We start from the raw sequence: 19,973 nt of genomic DNA, 5'->3' as shown, positions 1-19,973 counted from the left end.
TTTGTAATATGCCATGGACGTATTTCAAATTAATAGAATGGAAAGTGTAATAACAATCAGTATTGCTTTGGGTTATGGATACTGCGAAAAAGAGACCCGAATAGGGAATTCCTTTGTCCCGGTTGTACTGGAAGATGGAGGCCGTGATTGGCCGACCAGTAGCGAAGCACTTTCCTCAAAGAAACGTTCAGGTTCTGCTGAGTTAATTGTCCTCGAGCAGTTTCTCTACATCATTGGCCCGGCATCGGTGCCACTAGGTCATTTCACGGTTCGATTTCTCAAGGAAACGCCTTATGGTATTGTCAGCACTTCTATCGTCTGATCTACTGACTTCTGACTAGGGAATTTTATTCATGGCACGCATTGATGCATTGAAATTGTAATTCGATGACATTTACAGATCTTTTTTCTTACATAAAAATGAAAAAAAGAAGGAGGAGGAAAATTTATTTTCTGGAGCAAGTAGAAAAATACCAGATAAATGGTTAATACGACGAAAAAATAGCGTAGATACATCGACAAAGGGATTCGATCAATCACACCAGGTTCTATTTGACAGGAACCAGTTACCACTTTCAGCGGACTGTAAAAATATCCACGGGTCATCTATGTCCATTTTCATGCCTTAAAATACGGTGAGTAAATCAATGGATGGGTGCAACGAAGCGTAAACGAGTATCCATCGAACGAGATTTCATTCGCCGGCTGTTCTCAATCTGTCACGTGATTTATCTGTGGCAATGGCGGCAGCAAAGTTAACACCATAGGGTCTCTGACCCCGTTAAGTTTTATTTATGCGTATCGGTAGTAACAGAATTTTAATTTGATAGCTTCAAATTCACACCTCTCCTTAAATAAAGTTTCTAGAGAGCCGCTAAAAAGAATTTATTTTTCACTTTGAATAGAAATCTCACTCCTATAAATATATTGAAAGTTTCGTTACTTCACGGATAGATCATGTTCAAACTAACCTTCACAAATTGGTTCATGACTAAGGAGCGTCTGAGGCATCATCTGTGCTGCGATTTCGCGTTGCGTTTACGCATCTCGGCTCTTCCATACGATAATTCTACTGTCTGGCATGGAACACGTCTGGAACGATGATATAATTAACGGTGAAACTGGAGCACACATTTCTGGCGGCAGACAGAGTTGACGTCTACCTGGCTGTCCAATTATAACCTCGCGTATTTCGCCTTTTGTTTTTGTTTTCCCATTTTCTCTCGTTTTCCTTCTTTTACGACCGCATTACTTCTTCTAATTGCTTCGCTGCTTATTACCTTCGGCGTTTCTTCTACCTTGTTCACGGTCTTAGTCGTTCTTGCTTCTAGTTGTTTGCTAAACAATTATCGTTTGAGGTTAGGGTTAACCTAACATTCATAATTCACATTGTTACACACGCGCATGGTTCACAATGCGGAACTACAATGTTCACGAAACGTCATAATTTTGTTTCTTTTGGACTCGGCTCTTTCTCGAGAGCCTGTTCGACGAAATGGTGTTAAACATAATACTGTCAAGCGTGTAACAGGCTGAACTGCGATATTTTGAGCCGTGAAAGACTGTAACCTAACCTTGTTTTCCTCATTATACAAGGTATTTCAAAAATTATGGTACAAATAGGAAGTGGGTGGCAATGTATGACAAAATAAAACAAAATTAAGTTGAAAACTGAAGGTATTGCACATAAAGATATAGTTTTCAGTTAAACAAGATAGGAAATTTAGTCTCCCCAAATTTTTTTCTATGATTTGATCATATTTGTTCAAAAGAAGCATACTTTTTTCAATTGGATCACAATTTTTAGGATACTCTGTATAATTCGAAGTATGAAGGTGATTTTATGCAAACTGTGAATGTTACAAAATTTTGGAGGTTATTGTAGGTTAGGTTTTCTCGTTAAAGAACTGGAAGTGGTGAACGAAGCTAGGTTGAGCAGCTTATTTCTGATTAACCATCGCGATTCTCCCTTAATTACGAATTAAAAACGAGCGGAAAAAGAGTAGAATAGAGGAGAATGCAATTTTCTGAAAATTTCGCAGAAGGTTTTCTTGGGGAGACACCTGTTCTCGCTCGAAAGAACTTAGAACCTCGTTAGGAATTAATGTGAGAACTTGGAAGTTTTTCATCTATCATATTCATCCGGTAGCACCTTAGTTGGTTTCTTTCATAAGTACCCTTCTTCAACGAAGTTGATATTCTGATGTAATCTTTAGGTTAAAACTAAACTAACCTAATTTATATGTTATTAACTTTGCTTTTTAACTGATATCAATCTTATTAATCAAATTTTTTTCTAATATTACGACTATTTTCTCTGCAAATTTGTTGCGAGTACATCCACCGAAAGTCTCACAAATCTTCAAAAGATATTTACACCTTTTTGGAGCAAAAAAATAGGTGCGTTTCACCTTGGCAAGCTCTTGGCGAACGTCTAGGTTAGGTCGTATCGCGCTTCTTCATGCAGAAGGCAGTTTAGTAGCCGGCGGCCCCGTTTATCGCCCGTTGCGGATGCACCGTCAGCCATAAATAAACAAATGAATCGCGCTTCATAAATTTCCTCGGTGCACGAATCCACCATCAAAGTTTGGTAAAAGGGTAGAATTCTCGCTTCCATGCCTTTCGAAATGAATGGCTTTGGACGAGCCTCCTTTTGAATCATTAAAAGTTCCAAAATGGAACTTTAAACGACTTTATGGCGAGTTTGGCATTAGTCTTGCATCATTCGACACATTTGTTGCTATGAAAATAGCCAAGGAGGCGATACTACGTGAAAAAATATATCGAAAATATGGAATGAAATTTTTCTATTGCTTCTTCATGCTGCACACACCTAAGCCAGCTTCTCATTAATTGCGAGCGAGTTTCCTCCGAGAATATGCGCTAAATTAGATTTTCGTCGAAAGCTTGGAGAACTTGTTTGATCGTGGTACTTCCAAGTTAACCTCTTTCAAACTTTTCACTGGGGTGCTTAATGTGCTGTCTGACGCCATGTTTGAAATCGTTCAACAGGAGCGAATTATCCGGGGCAAATCAGTTAGTGCCAGATAATAGGTGTTCACGACAAAAATATTTAAAGGAACCTCGTAATCTATTTTGAACGTTTCGAAGTTCGTTCCACAAAGGAGGATGGAACCCTTTACAGATACTGAGTTAACTCTTAAAATAGTTCCTCTAAAGTGTGTTTTACGAGAGTGTACATGAGATAGAAGGTGGGATTCGTAATTTTGGAGGTGCACAAAATTCATAGTGGTACGAAAATAAAATTTGCATGGCATCAAGATACCTCTGAATAAGTTTTCTACCTAATGATCTTCGAAACTACTTGCCAAAATTTTCTTCTCTAAATATTGAAATTGCAATTTCTCTATAACGTTCTTAATTTTAATTTGTATTATACACTTTACGCCACTATGGTTTTTATCGAGTTAAATGTGAGGTTAAATTTTGGGAAGGTTAGGTTACAGTTGAATTGGATTTGGGTGAAATTTGGGTTAGATTACAGTTTAGGTTGCTTTACGTTGTTACTTAATTTTAATTTACTTGGTACTTGGTTACCTAATTTTAATTTATATCGTGCACGAGAATAACCACTAATGGCCTTCATCACGTTAAATATGAAATATCAAATAAAATTGTTGTGGTCAGCTATGATCCATACTAGGATTAATAAAGCTTGATAAATTGCGGCAAGGTATACGCTTGGTAGTTTGACGTCAGAAGGCTATCTAACCCAGAGAGTTGAACGATATGGATAGTGATACAATTAACAACAATATACTGCAGTTTGGAATTTCAGACTCAAAGAGACAGCGCAGATGGAAGAGATAACATGCACTGCACGCATCAGAAAGACTCGACATCCGGGACTTAGATTGCGTCGTTGAAATGTCACCTCAGAGACATTCCACTATTATTCACAAAAATTTCCTAATCTATAATGTGCATCTTCCTTTTGGAAGATATGAGAATGAGCATTTTTGATATTGAAAGTAAAATTTCGGTATAAAGTATTACTTTAGAGGTTAGAAATCGTTTACGAATAACGATTAACCAATGAGCCTTAAAAATTATATATATTCTGTTCTCACAAGAATCCTTATTCCTTGTTTATTCTCGTCTATGATGTTTCCTAATCTCTCTATAAGCCTCTACAGGCCTCTTCTTACTGGAACTATAAGCATGAACATTTTAGAAATTATTTAGAAGATTAAATATCAATACAAAATATTGTTTTAGAGGTTAGGAATCGTTCACAAGTAATAATCGACATATTTTATCCTCACGAGAATTCGTTTTGATTTCTTCCCTAACCTTTAAACTATCTTTTCGTATAAAAATTTCAAGAACAATTGTTTTTGGACGCCATTTTCTATTTTTGAGTGGGCATTTACATGTAAACGAAACACACTCAGTCATAAGCTTCATTGAAGCGAAATAAAAATGTAAAATGGACAGAGAGAGGTTAGGTAGAAGTTTTATGAAAGAAAAATCGCGTAAAGCTTTTGAAAAACTGGTCGGAACTGTACGAAACCGCGTACGTGTCCGTTATGACGGGAAATGCCGCGTCGCATACCGACGAACCACTTTTGTGGCTCGTTACCAAGTAACCGGAAAAATCACGTCCCGCCCCCATTGCGCGGGGGTAGTTGAAAGCTCGCGATTATTTCTTGCACGCTCGTGTGCATGCCCGAACGTCATCCGTGAAATTGCGAAACTTTCATCCGCTATTCTATCGTGCCGCCATCTCGCCTTTAATTGGCATTTTCATTTCGCGTGTATCCTACCTCCGCGGTGGAAACGCACCAGAAACGACCGCCATAAAAACTTGCTCGACGGAGAAATTTCAAAACAGTTTTGATACTTGAAAAGTAAATTGCCAACTTAAACTTGATGCGATTTAACTCAAACTTAATTCCTATGTAACTGAAAATTGACCCAGATCTAATTCAATCCTAACCTAGCTTTTCCCAAATTTCGTTCAACTTAACCTAAATAAACCTAAATTATTCTCAAGTTTACCCAAATATAGTATAAATATAACCTTAACTTTACTTTATAGGCGTGGTCACCACGATCCAATTATTTTAAATGAAATTTTGCTTTTACTCAAATATAATTTAGATATAATCTAACCTAATTCAAACCTAACTTATAGCTGTGGCTACCATGGTCCAATTATTTGAAATAAATTTCTGGATTCTCTCGTATATTTGGATACCATTTTAATATACAAATAAATCATTTATTGTCAAATATTCAGCTGTATGGATTAAGGCAGTATTCGAATTGAAAGATGTCAGAGAGCTTAAAATGTAACAGTTGATTTAAAATGGGCAGGATTTGGATGCAGTAGAATGGGTCTGTGAGCGATCGGACAACGTTCAGGAATTCCATTAGCATCGCTGAACGCAAGGGACATTTTCATAGACGCCACTTTCGGAACGTGCCTTGAATAATTTATCTGCGAGTGCCTTTCACTGAGTGCACCTTTTTTTTCCTGAACGATTATCCTTCCTGTTTACACCCTTGCACAATCCTTCTTTTCTCTATTGCGTCCATGTTACTCTCTGGAACTACGCTGGCGTCTTTCACTCTATTTTCAGTCTACTGTCTTTTTCTTCTTGAAAATAGCACCTCTCTAAATGGAACAGTCTGTTCTAAAAATTCTTTATTTAACTTTTACTTTCGAAATATCTCAATATTCTCTCTTCTTTTATCATTTTTAATTAACTTCTTCGTTGCACACGGTATTTCTTCAATTAAAGTTCTGATTTTGAACAATTACTTAGAAAATATTTCGATATTTGTCTATCTGTTTCGTCTATTTTTTATTTTATTACTCCCATAGACAATGTCGTCGTAGTTTTAAGAAATGAATTTTTGGTTTCGTACAAAATTGAGATAAACGTTTGAAAATGGCATCTATGTGGAGAAAAGTTGCTAGAAATAAATGTTGATACGCTAGAATGTCCTGGTCGCGTGTTGGATAGGTGGTTTTCTGTTTGGCTGTGGTTTCCCCGGGGCAATATGGTTCCTAGCAAGTGACTAAGAGTGATGAGGTCGCGGGACGTAATTTTCTTCTTTCGCGTGGTTCTTTCTTTCCAGGGATATCGTGTGGAAGGACAAAAGACGCACGCTGCGCAGACGACGTCAGACGTCGCTGGATAATAAATCGATAATTCGCCTGTGCGACTTCCTAACCTTTCGAAAATCTATGAGGAACACTATCGAACTCATCCGCCAATCTTCATGTCAAATTTTCATTCGTATCCAATTATTCGATTCTAGGGATTTTTTTTCCTTAAATTTGACCTCCCTATTGTTCTGTTGACTTCTCTCAGTTTTGTATACTAGACCTCAATTTTTCTTTACGAAATAAGGAAATATTTTAAAAAATTGGCCTTCTCTTAATGAAACAATAAAAAGTGCAGTGATTTCTCGAGATAGTGAGAAACTAAAATTTTCAAGTAAAAAATCTCGAGTCAAATAGCTAAAACTGGGAAATGTTTCTAAACTTGAATAAACGTGAATAAATTTAATTTTGTAAAATAGAAAGTAAAAGAGGGACACCGAAGTGCAGATGTTTGTTAATTAGACGTAGAATAGGGAGTTTCGGAATGATGAATGTTGCCATTAAAGTGTCCCTGGTAGAAAGAAAAGTTGACATCGTGAAATATGAGTCAGCCAAATTTCAATTAGACTAGAATTTTGTGAGGTTGATTTAAAATTTTGTCGAGAGATTTCAACTATTAACCTTAACATTTCTTTTCATTTTCAAATTTCAAGAGAAAGATGATCCTGTTCGTTATTTGTTAAATATTTTGATGGCATTTGGTTGCAGGAAAAATGAAGCTCGAATTGATGAACCGAGAAAAGGGCCTGGAGCTCTTCGGGAAATTTATACGAACGAAGAATGTAGACAGTCTTCAGGGTGACCAGAGGAAAACTGGACCGGAGCCACTGCATCCGACCGATTCCAAGCAGAAATTACAGGCAAGTATCTTCTCATATTGGGTCTTCGTTCTCTTTTGAACTTTTTCAAACATAACCTCAAACAATCCAACTGAAAACGGGCTCAATTCTTGAACTTTTGATATTGTAAACAACGATCCTAATTTTTCAGTAACTTCAATTATCTTAGCCCTCAGAAATATACGAAAAATTTAAAAAGGAAACATGTACAGAACTAATATTAATTTATTCTACGATTTTTTTTCCATAAAATAATCCTAATTGCTCTTTAAAATTCTAACCGAATATTTTAATAGCTTTGCAAAAGATTTTACCAAATATTAGTAGAAAGATACAAAGTGCCAATTTGTCTCATAGGGACTTTTTATTTTCCCTAGAAATACGATTCTTTCTGAAAGATTTCCCACTTGCACGGTTTGATACGATCCTCCAGCGAATCAGAAACTTTATTTATCTCATCGAATGGATGTTGGTTCGCGTAGGTAGGTACGTTCCGATAATAGACAAGGTGAAATAGAGTCGTGGAACAAATTTAACTCTCCTTTTTGTACCGGGGAGCAATCTCCATGTTTCTTTCGACGACAAGCCGACTGACATTAAGATTCTGGATTCTTGAGAGGAAGAAGCATCTGTGTACGTGTTATCCACCTGCACGTATCGATCCCTAGCTATTTTTAACAGGATTTTACAAGCCCTTGCGCTCGACTCCTACGCTACTTCAGATCTCCTGTTCTGGCTAGGTGATCAATCATCGCGATGATAGACCATGGGGAATTAATTTCTTTTCGCAGTATGTCATGTCTTCGCTCCTACACATCATCTTTCTTGTCTGGTAAAATAGGGGAACATATTAATGTCTTTATATATTAGGACATTCCGAAATTGTTTCTCTCAATTTAGTTATTTTCTTTTCAGTGGAAGTTTGTGTCTGTTACTTGATTTTTTTTTATCTGAAAAATTGGGAAAGAGATTACTCTCTTCACGAGTTGGGATTGTTTGAAATTATTTAGTGAATTTTGTTTTTTTTTATCACCAGATATGGTGAGAAGACTTGTAAAAATCCTCTAGATATTTTCTAGAGTTTATTTTTCTTATGTTGAAAACAGTGGAAGAAAATAGTTTCTTTACATTTTGGAGTTTCTTGCAGTAACTAGAATTTGGTGAAAAAATTCTTGGATATCTATCAGTACATGTTTCTCTTTTTTTAAGAAATTCGACAGACAATTTTCTAATGCCAATGACATAATTCTTTACTTCAGAGGACTAAATATATTACTGAATATTATATGTATATATAATATTGCATTAAATATTGAAGATAATATTATAAAACAGACAGATTATAAAACAGACTGTTAAACGAAAGTTTCTATGCTACAGAAGTGCCTGACGACTCTGGACCTGACGTCCTTGGGGGTTGGCTCCTGCGTTGGGACAGGGATGTACCTAGTCGCGGGGATGGTGGCGCGCAGCGTCGCTGGGCCAGGCGTCGTCATCTCCTTCATAATCGCGGCCATTGCTTCCATCTTTTCCGGTAAGTTAGCTCTTACAAGAATTAGCAAAATTTATGCGATATAGAAGAAGCCAGAAACTTAAACATCAAAAAGAAAAGAAAACGAATATGAAACCATAAATTGCAAGAAGGTACAATTCCACCAATCAGTATTTCGACAAAACCAGTTATTTTTAATTTGTTATTAATCTCGCTCATTTTTTCTTAATATTTCAAAATATGGACGATCTCTCTTGCTTCCACCAATGGCAAAAGTATCTTGCAAATTTTCTGTAAATACTGAAAAATGTAGCCCACATCCAGAAACAAAATATTGAAAATAAAATGAAATATTGTAAGATAAATATCAGCCTGTAATAACAAGTCCAAGGATTATGTGTTTTTCCCTCGAGATGAAGGATGTTTTAACCCTCTTGTGTGTTAAAGAAACGTTTGGGAAAAGTATAGTATACGCAGCTGTGGGAGCAGTATGTCTTCATGGGAAGCGTTGTTTTACCATCGCTGCCGGCGAGAATTCTCGACCGTATTTATCGTCGGCTAGATACGCGGTCGGATTAGATTTACGGTGTTTGTGTGGCGGAAACCGTCGAGAGCGGTCCAAGGCGGTAAAACATCACGTGATCCAATTCTGTTTCCACTTGAAAAGATTTTAAAGTGGCTCCCGCCGGTCGTACACGCGGTTCATCGTTGCCTTAGGGCGCGTTTACATCAGACGAATGAATGCTCGATCGCTCCCCACTCTAATGAAATTATCCTCGTTTGAACGAGGATTCGGGACAAAGATCAACAAATGCATATCATTTCTAATGTATAATTTTTCTAAAAATCGATATCAGATGATTTAACGCGTTTAGAAGCCTGTTTATCAAATCTTTATAAAGAAATGAAACGAATGAAATTATCTTTACGCATGTACAGATGACCCCTATCGTATAAATAGTCGAGAAATCGCGTATCGTCGTTTCCTTTTTGTCGTTTAGAATTAATCATAACATTTGCAAGCATACGCCATAAAAACATTCTTTCTCATTGCTCATTCTTTCTGTGACGAGAACAATCGATGTCGTTTTCAAGCATTCGTAGAACATTCACAGGAATGCTCATTTTAAATGATTAAGTGAATTATAATCGATGACGCTATTAGACAACATTTTTTGGATGCGCGACTATAATATACGCGAAGATAATTAAAAGATAAATCGTTATATTGTCTTCCTTAGGGGAATTTTACTTCGAAGTCTGACCATGTACGTAGTTACTCTCCTTAGAACTTAGCTGTTATGTATAATTCTGTTCTACTTGCTTCTGTCCGGTTAAAGTCGATTATATTCTACTTGGAACGCTGTATTCCGCTTAGAGAATTCGTAAAATAGAATTTAGTCGACGTACATGCCAGAAACAATTTCTCTAATGTACAATACATGAAGTATATCTTTACACGTACAACATACACGAAGATAATAAAAATAAATTCTTCCATTGCCCTGTTTAGTATAACTGTATTTTATGGTCTGTCTATATGTGAAGTTACTCTCCTTAACATCTTGTTTCACTTGCCCGTCTGATCACAATCTGATCACAATTGGTGATATTCTACTTGGAACACTGTGTTGTACTTATCAAAATGTTGAAACGAATTTTAAATAGAAATAATTGCAATTAAAGCACACGTGTTAAGTTAATGAAAAATACAAGTTTGTATAATATTCTGCTTACCGCAATTTTATTCCAAAGTCTGATTATACGTAAAGTTATTCTCCTTAAAAACAGAATGCCACGTATAATTTTATTTTACTTGCTATACTCGGGATATAGCTTATATTCTACTTACAAATCGTGTTATCATGTCACATCTTAAAAGACTTACAAGTGTCTGACAATGTACAGTCTGCTTCTACTTATAGGCTGTCTAGACAGATATAGAGCCTGGCTATACTTTCCTTTGTCCGACCGGTGTATATCATGGGATACTCTTTAACAATTGTCTAACTAGTTATAGCAATCGTTGCTTCTTTACAGTATAAAGCAGAATCAACTAAAATCCTGTTTTTTAATTATTTCATTTGAATTATTCTCTTTGAGTCTTCCTAATGGATTGAAACAAAATTTCCATAAAAATGTATCAAAATGAACGAGCGTGAAAATGGACTAATTGAACAAACATTCGAAAATGTCAACGTTGTAGCATAGCTCCATAAATTTTGCAAAATCAAACTTCACACAGCTTTTAAACTTATTTTCCACTTTGATGCCATACCATAAAAAAGTGTACTGACCTTGAAACCTCTACGATATTAAGCAATAAGCAATTTCATTTTATCTGATAAAATCTTTTACCACTTTCGTTGCAAAACTATTTTCACAAAACTACAGTTACACGACACGTGGTATACTATAATTGTATTATCCATTTTCCCATCTAACTTATATCATCAAACCTTCCCTTGCCGTTGGAAAAACCCGTTTTCCTATTTTCCCTATATCAGGCCACCGGTCACGAATATAGTCCATGATCACCATGGTGCACGTGCTTCCATACATCTCTGTTTGCTGACACATATACGGCAGGACAGCTGCTATGGCTCGAGGCGAGTGGAAAAGAATGTCGGATTAGATTTACGGGCTGCACATCAGCCTTGCTTTCCTATAACCAGACGCGTGAATCCCATAACTGTACGTGGATTGCTACGTGGCGTTTGTCTCTCAGCTCTCTATGATATACAATAATAATGTATTATAAAAAGACATGTACAATACATTGTATATTATCTTTAAAATAGAAATATCTTCTGTATGAAATATATTCTTGTTGACGTAAAGGAAATACGTGGTGCTGCATATTTTCATTTTCAATTTGTGAAAATAAAAATATGAAATATGTTCAATTAATGGAAATACGTTGTATATAAAATATATTGATTGATAAAATACGTGACAATACACAAGGCATTGTATTAATAAATTTTTATTTCCAACTTGGGAATGTTAAGATACTTTCTATGTAAAATATGTTATATTATAAAATATTATATATTATATAGAATATATAATATTCTTTCTAAAATATGTTAGCATCCTCCTCGAGGTAAAATATATTGTATCTTGTTTTCTAAAGGTACAGCATATTTTTTTTGCATTAAAGAGAATATTTAGAGAAGATTTTTGAATTTAAAGAAAACATACGATATGTTTCCTTCTTATATCGAAGAGAATACTAACATAATTTTATACGGAAAATATTTTTGCTTCCATAAATTTCTCACAAGTTAAACAAAAACACAAGCTAATTATTCATTCGTTATTCTTGCTATCATAGCGTTATTTTGTTCGATATTTGCCGAGTTAAAAGCCAGTTTCCAGACCGAAGCTCCTACGTCTGTCCCGATAGCGTATATCTAAAATACCACGAAAATTGCACGTTGATATCGTCGCGAAATACGATAGTTTCATAAATAAACGAATTAAACAAACACGTTGTAAGCGTGCTTAATTATCATGTCTGAAAATTATCCGCCGCCATACGTCGAAATTATCGGCGATGAAACGCGAATCGAATATATTAATATTTATTCAAGCGAGGTACGTGTCACGGCCAATGAAATAAAAAAAAAAAAAGAAAAAAAAAAGAAAGTGAAAAATCAGGAAGGAAATTGACGCCGTGAGGCTAATTAATTTAAATCATTGCAGGTCGTACTCGCGCATCAATTAGCGGCCTTTAAACGCGTGAAGCTTTAATCAGCTGTTACATCAGAACGTGGCTGGTTGTCCGATCGAATCAACCAACGGATTAAAACGTCGATAACTGTGATGTACGCCGGTGCCGACTGCTAATTTATCATGTCATATCGTTAATCGCCTCCTCTGCCTCATTATTCTGTTGATGTTTCTCTGGCTACTATCCATCGATTTTCTTTTTTCGAACGCGAATCAGACGTTTCAGGAATTTTTTGCTATTTTGCTGAAACAATAGCTTGACAAAGCTTGTTGATATTAATGAAAAAGGTCGAAATGGCTTTGAGAGCTTTTGTGATATTTTCCATTGGAAAATGTTCTCAGAGGAATTTTCAATACGGTGCGAAACTTTTGAAGCTATTGAAAATGCATACTTCTTGGTTGGTTCACTTATAAGTATTTTCAGAACACTTTTTATATTTGGTTGAAATTGAGGTTAGGCAAATTTTTCGATATTGTTGAAAAAAGAAAGAAAGAAAGAAAGAGGAATGAAGTTTGGGAATTTGCGCGGTGCTTTTAATTTGCAAGAATTTTCACAACATTTTTCATATTGTATTGAAAAATATTCTGGCTACTTTTTGTTCATACTATGTAGAAATTAATTAATTGTAATAAAAAATATTTTTAGAAGCTTTCCAAATATTTTGTCAACAGCTTTTTACAAATTTTGTTATATCACATCAAAGAAAGTTCCGAGAATTTTTCTCATATTCCCTATCGTGTTAACGTGGACAGAAATCTAAATCGTGTGACTATGCATTTGATTGGCCACACAAAGTTCAGTCAGTTTTTTATACGGTAGCCTCCTTTCACCAAAGATAAAGAATTTTACTAAGAAATGTATGAACCAAGTTAGATTGCAACCTTTGGAATTCTACGTTACTTATCCAAACTAATATCTACTCCTGCTGAAAATGACAACGTGAGTTCGCGCTCGCCATCTATATGCAGATACGCTAGTTACAATAAATAGTAACTAGAAGATAGTTCTAGATACAATCGATAGATTTGATCGATAGGTTTAAGATATTCTTTTGCTTTTTATCCCTAGTCTATGTAAGAAAGTGCAATAAAGGTTTTTCGGTTCAGAACGGTGTGATAGATTTGTTCAAAGAATAAAATAATAGCTTTTGTGATCCTACCTCTAAATACAGAAATAACAGCAGGTTATGGGCCCAGGTTCAACAATTAGTTATTATTTTATTGAAAATATTATTAATAGTAATAATATTGAGGAGCTCGGAAGATAACCTAAAAACCAAAAAAAAGAAGTGCGCGATCGATGATTCAGTGTTGAATGTCATAAAGGCGCTTTATCGAATATATAATAAACGCTTACGTGATAATACAGTTATCAAAAGAATAATCCTGAAATGTGGGAGTAAGAAAAATTAGCCAAAGAAATAACAACAGCACCTTTGGATTTTATTTAATCGAACATGATGTTTCGTGTTGATGTTACAGGAGCATGTTACGCCGAGTTTGGAGTACGAGTGCCTCACACAACTGGCAGCGCTTACATGTACAGTTACGTGACCGTAGGCGAATTAATAGCATTCATTATTGGATGGAACATGATACTGGAGTACCTTATAGGTACGAGCGCGTGTGCCTGCGCTCTTAGCGCCTGCCTGGATGCCCTTACGAATGGAGCCGTTTCCGGAGCGATAGCCAACAGCGTGGGAACCATTTTCGGTGAGCTACTATCCCATTCAACCGTTTAACTACGTTCCTACCCCATCCGCTCACCATACCGCGACTACAAAATGTATAATGGAATCTGCTAATTATCATTACATTGGGACTTGAAATTTTTCATAATATTACACGCGGGATAAACAAGTTCCATCATTCAAGTGAATTTATTAAAAACGATCCTGACATTTGTATGTATGACATTTGTATTATTTGTATTTATCACGAACTGTACACGTAACACGCAACATTTATACATTTATGCTACGTTGCTGATGAACGACTGTTTTTAGAAACAACGTGGAATCTATTTGAGAAACTTATCGACAGTCGTGTGTCGGCTGTTTGCGTTTATTAGCACCTGAATATGCATCGTTCTCACAGGGATAATGTTTTTCGAACATTCTAATGACGCACACTGTTCGTGTTTGTTCCTGGTCACTACATATTTCGAAAAGATGAAGGCTATACGATCTATTTACGTATTTTCGAAGAATTTTTGCCGAATTCATGAGAATCTATTTTTGAGTTTACGTACTCGTTAAAAACTTGCAAAAAAAGAAATAAATAAATAAATAAAAATGATAATGGGTAACGCTGTTAATTATTATGAGGTCATCGCTTACGACAAATTTCGAAAAGAAATTTTCCCTCTGGGAAGGACGGTAAAGGCTATCATTATGACTAATTGAAAAATAGTTTCACGTGAAAAGATGTTTAAAAGATACTATATTATAAGTTACTTGGTAAAAAGCGTTTCTTAAAGGAAACGGTTAGGAGATGGCATTATGAACCGCTGGAAAATTGCACCTGCGCTAAAAGGAACTAAGAGGTGGTACATTATCGCTTCTAGGCAAAATGGTAAAAAGGTAGCCACAGTACTTTTATACAACAGGTCCGACAATTTTTTCCGTGATCCATCAAAGGAGCTGAAATGCATAGGCGAAAATGCACGAAGAAGAGAGATTTACATCGCGTACCAGCTCAAAGAAACTTCATTTGATAGTCTGTTTCTTTTACTCACGCTCGTCGTGGTCGTTAATACGATGTTTCACAAGTGGCAGTGCTGCGAAGACTGAGCATGAAGATTTCATGGCTGATCCGATAAATCGTTGACTCATACTACTTGCACATGTACAGGATGTCCAGAAATCATGGTACAATAGAAAGCCCGAGTAACTGTACGTTAAAAAGTAAATTAGAAATGTAGAATAAAGTTTTTTCATATGACGCTTCGTTTTCCAGAGAATCGAATCTGAAAATTTGTCGGATATACCCAAACTTGGCTAATTTTCGATTGGACAGGATAAAATCATCGGCAGGAGGAAATATGTCGTGTGGAAATATGTCGAAAATGTAGAATGAAATTTTTTCGCATGACGTTTTGATTTTGAGAAAATCGAATTTGAAATTTTGTCAAATATATTCGAATTTGGTCGGATCCGGATTGGACAGGAGAGAAGAGTCGGCGGGACGTTATTCTAGGTGCGAAAATTGATCGAAAATGTGGAATACAGTTTTTTCACAGGATACTCTATTTCCAAGAAAATCAAATTTGACAATTTACTTTTTTTACGGAATACGTTTTCAAATTCTATTTTCTTGAAAACGAGGCCTCTCAGGGGGAAAATCTTATTCCATATATTTCACTTATTTTCGTTTCAAACCACTAACTGTTTTTCTCGTATTCAGTCAGCAATTAACCAATTTTAAATATGAAGGATCCACGAGGAAAAAGGGAAATGTCAACTTTAACGAATTTTGAATTTTACATTTTTCCTCCTGTGTTATGCTACTGTGTGTGCTCATTATCACGGGCTACGTCGTATTAATTTGAATGAAAATTTCCTGCAGTTCCATGGTAATTACAAGAAATTCTGGTGTACAATGTACTTTCCATTTTTCACGGTCTAATTTAACGCATTACATATTACTTCATATTACAAAGAAAAGTTAAAAATGGTGCAGAATAAAACGATGAATAAAATATCTCACTCTTATATAATACCTATGAGAGAATATAAAATTGTAACATGATACATCGAAAAATAAGTGTTCGTTTTCTCAGAAATGCTAAAACCTTCCATGTTTCCTTTTTATTATAATACTCCATATATTTTGCATATTTTCCATTTATTTTTTCACGTAGAAATACTCTCCTTGTTGCCTATATCAAAATTGTTAGGACACCCTATGTAACCCAGTCCCTATGTGCGGACTTGTGCTAGGATTATTCTACTGCATCCGATTATTACGCGGTATGAACACGGGTTGATGAAACAACAAAGAGGAACCCGGGTAACTGGATATCCGGTCTCCCTGTTACATTTCTGGATGTCTGGCTACTCACGCGGCGCTTCTACTGGCGAACGCGAAAGTGGAACATTCTATTCGTGGTGGATCGATCGCGTACAAGGATCATTCTACTCGAGTGTCTCGCTAGTGGCGGATTGTTCTACTTGAGAGTATTGCTTATGCGTCTCGTATTTGGCTCGTGACACTTTGATGTCTGTATGACTATGGGATTGTTCTACTGATACCGAGGCCTGTGTAAATGCATTCTTTCAAGACAGCCAGACCTTAAATAATTTATAAAACATTTATTTAGCAAATGTTTAATAATTCATATGTTCAATGTAGTTACTTCAATGTACAATTTATCATTATTTTATATTATTTTCAGTGTTATTTATAGTCAAGAAAATCATGAAGAGTCTTTATAATTTGTTTTATTAATGCTATACTTGATTTTCTCACAGAGACACACCTGTTATGTAAAGAAAAAAGAAAATAGAAAAAGGACTGCTGATCCGCCCATTTTCTCACTACTATCACTAGGAAAGCAAGTAAGCAACGAGAGTTGAGTTTGCGGCGAAATTAATTTCATGAGATGGAATCGACCCTTTGCACCCAAAGGTTTGTTATTTACCCCGCGACAAATACGTTGGTAATCTGATTATCAGATTTCTCTAGCGCGAGAAAAGATTCTACGAATCCAGTTCGCATATTCACTCTAACAATGCGGTTCATTCCACAATTTCTAACAAGAGCTGATTACGTCTAAATGCATGAGCGTCTTTCGTACAAAGGTAATCGTGTAATACAAAATCAAAAGAGTAAATTTGTGTGTGAAGATAGATTTTTGAACATACGTTTATATAAATCTTTTTCATTCTTATTTGTCGTACAACCAGCTTCCAAAGTTAGTCTCGCATGTTCTATTATAGCCTGTATAATTTCAAAATAAAATCTAATTTCTCAATCAATTGAACAGTCGTTCTTCTAAATGTTTCATATAAGACACATAAGCTGTCCACAGGTGTTCCATCACTTTTACGATCCACTATATCCAAATATGTTTGTTGAAAACGTTGGCAATCTTGATTCAGCGAAACTTTTTTACGAGAATTCTGCTTTGTGGGTTGTGAAGAGCGTGGTTGAGGAGTTAGGGAAGTTTATGGTCAGACAGATCGGACAGTAGTACGTATGGTGGAACGCGGTGCAAGTGGCATGAATTCGACCCTAGTCAGACCTGCGGTTTAAGTAGCAAGTTTCAGATAGTCGGACTTACAGTTGCTAAAGTCGATATAGCGTGCTCGTAAAATCAATGGGGCGTTAAAGTTGACGCGTTTTGAGTGACGAAACGGTCATTTGAGGCAAATAAAAATCTTCAGCATAGTTCTATTGCGACTTTATACCGTATCCATTCCTAATCTTCTTCATCTGTAATCATTAATATATTGTAGGAAAATTTGGAAAAGACGCGATTTAGGGAATAGATTCTACAGATATGTAATTTAATATTTTTCAGAATTTAAAAATGTCATAACGTTAGATTTTATAACTTTTGTATTTGAATTTTTAATTTTATATCTTACCTTCTTCTTCTCAGTTGGAACTTATTATTTGTTTTTTTATTTCTATCATCTTGTGTTGTACTATTTTCTTTATACTTGCTCTGCATTGTCTTCTCTTTCACTAAAGGAGCTTTCCTCCCCAGTCAAAGTAACAATAAATAATAATTTTCGGAAAATCTAATCTTCAACTGATTAACGAAAAAATCTGGCTTGCCATTACTTTTAATTTTAACTTTAATTTCAAATATACTGAAATTGTAAATTTATAACACGATCGTTTAATTTATCGCAAATTATTCTACGTTTCATACAAATGTACAAATTTACCTTGAATTTAATTCCAGGCAAAGAGTTGATGAAAATCTAGAATTCAGAAATGACTTTTTCGTTCAAAGAATCTACACGTTAGAAACTGTATAACATAGCATGCTGAAATGATTTAAAACATATTGAAACGATACGTTGCAGCTTCCAATACGCGTTACAAAGGATCGATTAAAAAAATTAATTATCGGGAAAAGGTGAGAAAAAAGAAGGGAAAAATTGGAAAGTGGATTGCGTATATGATTTTGTAGGATAGAATACTACAGAGATGGTTTAAAAATCCTCTACGGAAATAGAAAGAGACGAAGATAATAAAAGATGAAAAAACAGACAACGCGTTTCAGTTCAATATTCCTGGCCACCATTTGTCTCTTTGTGAAACAAGCTTGAATTCTTTTCTTCCTTTCTTTGTTTCACTGTTTTTTCCTTCCACCATTTGCGAAGCCATCTGTTTCCAAATCGACCCGCCAGTACAAAAGTTCCAGCCATATTTTTTGCCTGTGTTCCAAATCCTTTTTAATCTCTTTTCCTTTTATTTTTATTTATTCGCCACGATGGTCAAAAATCTCTTGCCTTGCAGACTAGTGTTTTTATATGTTGAAAATGACAACGTGAGTTCGTGCTCGCCATCTATATGCAGATACGCTAGTTACAATAAATAGTAACTAGAAGATAGTTCTAGATACAATCGATAGATTTAATCGATAGGTTTAAGGTATTCTTTTGCTTGTTATCCCTAGTCTATGTAAGAAAGTGCAATAAAGGTTTTTCGGCTCAGAACGGTGTGATAGATTTGTCCAAAGAATAAAATAATAGCTTTTGTGATTCTACCTTTAAATACAGAAATAGCAACATTATATGACACATACTATGTAATAAAATAATTCAATTAATTATTTTCTCTATATCTATTTGGAAATTTTCAACAAACAGTATCGTAAAAAGTTGCTGAGCTGTACATTGAAACTTCTATTAAATATTTAATAAATACATATATATATATAAATATGTAATATAAAATATAACCTAAAAGATCGAAGAATTACCATCATTCAGCTATCGTTGATCACAGGTTAGTTGTTCGTGAGACAAATAAAATAGGAAATTTCTCTATCTGAGAAAAGACGAGAGAAATATCGGAATTTCCCTTTTATCGGATCGTTTTCAGGAAAACTCGTGGTAGAAGAAACAATGGGAGACATCGGCATGGTGATTGAGCTAATCGAACGTCGCAGTTTGATCTTCGTTAACGATGTTTTAGTCTGAAACAACATAACCGTAGAAACAACGATATAAAGACCGGAAATTAGAAACCGGACGCGGTGAAAATATGAAATGTAAAAAGAGAGAAGGGGAAATGAAAGGAAATGGGAAAAGGTTTGCGCATAAATTAGTCGGACATTTCCATTATTTATAATAAATTAAGTATACCGGAATGCAATAAGTAACGATTAATAATGGCAGGTTTATCAGTACATTTGATATACGAAGTGTTCCCATTTAATATCTCACAATTTTTCACTCGTTCATGACGGTTTAATAAGAGAAGTTATTTGTTCATCAAAATTTATTTACGTGAATTAAACTATGTCTATTTAATAAAGTTTGGTTATTTGATATTTATAACCGTGGATCTTTCTCTAGTAAAATATGGAGAAGAATGTTTGAGATTTTATGAACTATGCTTTTTACGTGGAAAACAACTTTATTGTATTTGTAATTTAATTGTAAAGAGTTTCCTTTGAATTTTAATTTAGAAGCTTAATAAAAATCTTATATTCTCTTAAATCCTGATATAAAATATCTGATGTATAATATTCTTGGATACTTTATACTTCCTAAATTATAATAATGTAATAATACTCAAACTGTGTTTC

The 19,973-nt window shown here is 35.1% G+C and overlaps 1 protein-coding gene across 3 annotated transcripts in view; it reads left to right on the top strand.

Moving 5' to 3' along the window:
* LOC126925741 (probable cationic amino acid transporter) overlaps nucleotides 1-19,973 on the top strand; it is a 67,433-nt gene that overhangs the window by 21,596 nt on the left and 25,864 nt on the right. The window contains exons 2-4 of one of the 3 annotated variants that reach the window (XM_050741658.1): nucleotides 6,845-6,996; nucleotides 8,356-8,509; nucleotides 13,685-13,915. In XM_050741658.1, coding sequence (XP_050597615.1) covers nucleotides 6,850-6,996; nucleotides 8,356-8,509; nucleotides 13,685-13,915 — 532 coding nt within the window. In that variant the 5' untranslated portion in view covers nucleotides 6,845-6,849. The other 2 variants (XM_050741660.1, XM_050741659.1) reach the window with 2 other exon arrangements.

Source organism: Bombus affinis, chromosome 16 (assembly GCF_024516045.1).
Source record: "Bombus affinis isolate iyBomAffi1 chromosome 16, iyBomAffi1.2, whole genome shotgun sequence".
Taxonomy (NCBI): Eukaryota; Metazoa; Arthropoda; class Insecta; order Hymenoptera; family Apidae; genus Bombus; species Bombus affinis.
This window is presented reverse-complemented; position numbering and strand designations above follow the sequence as displayed.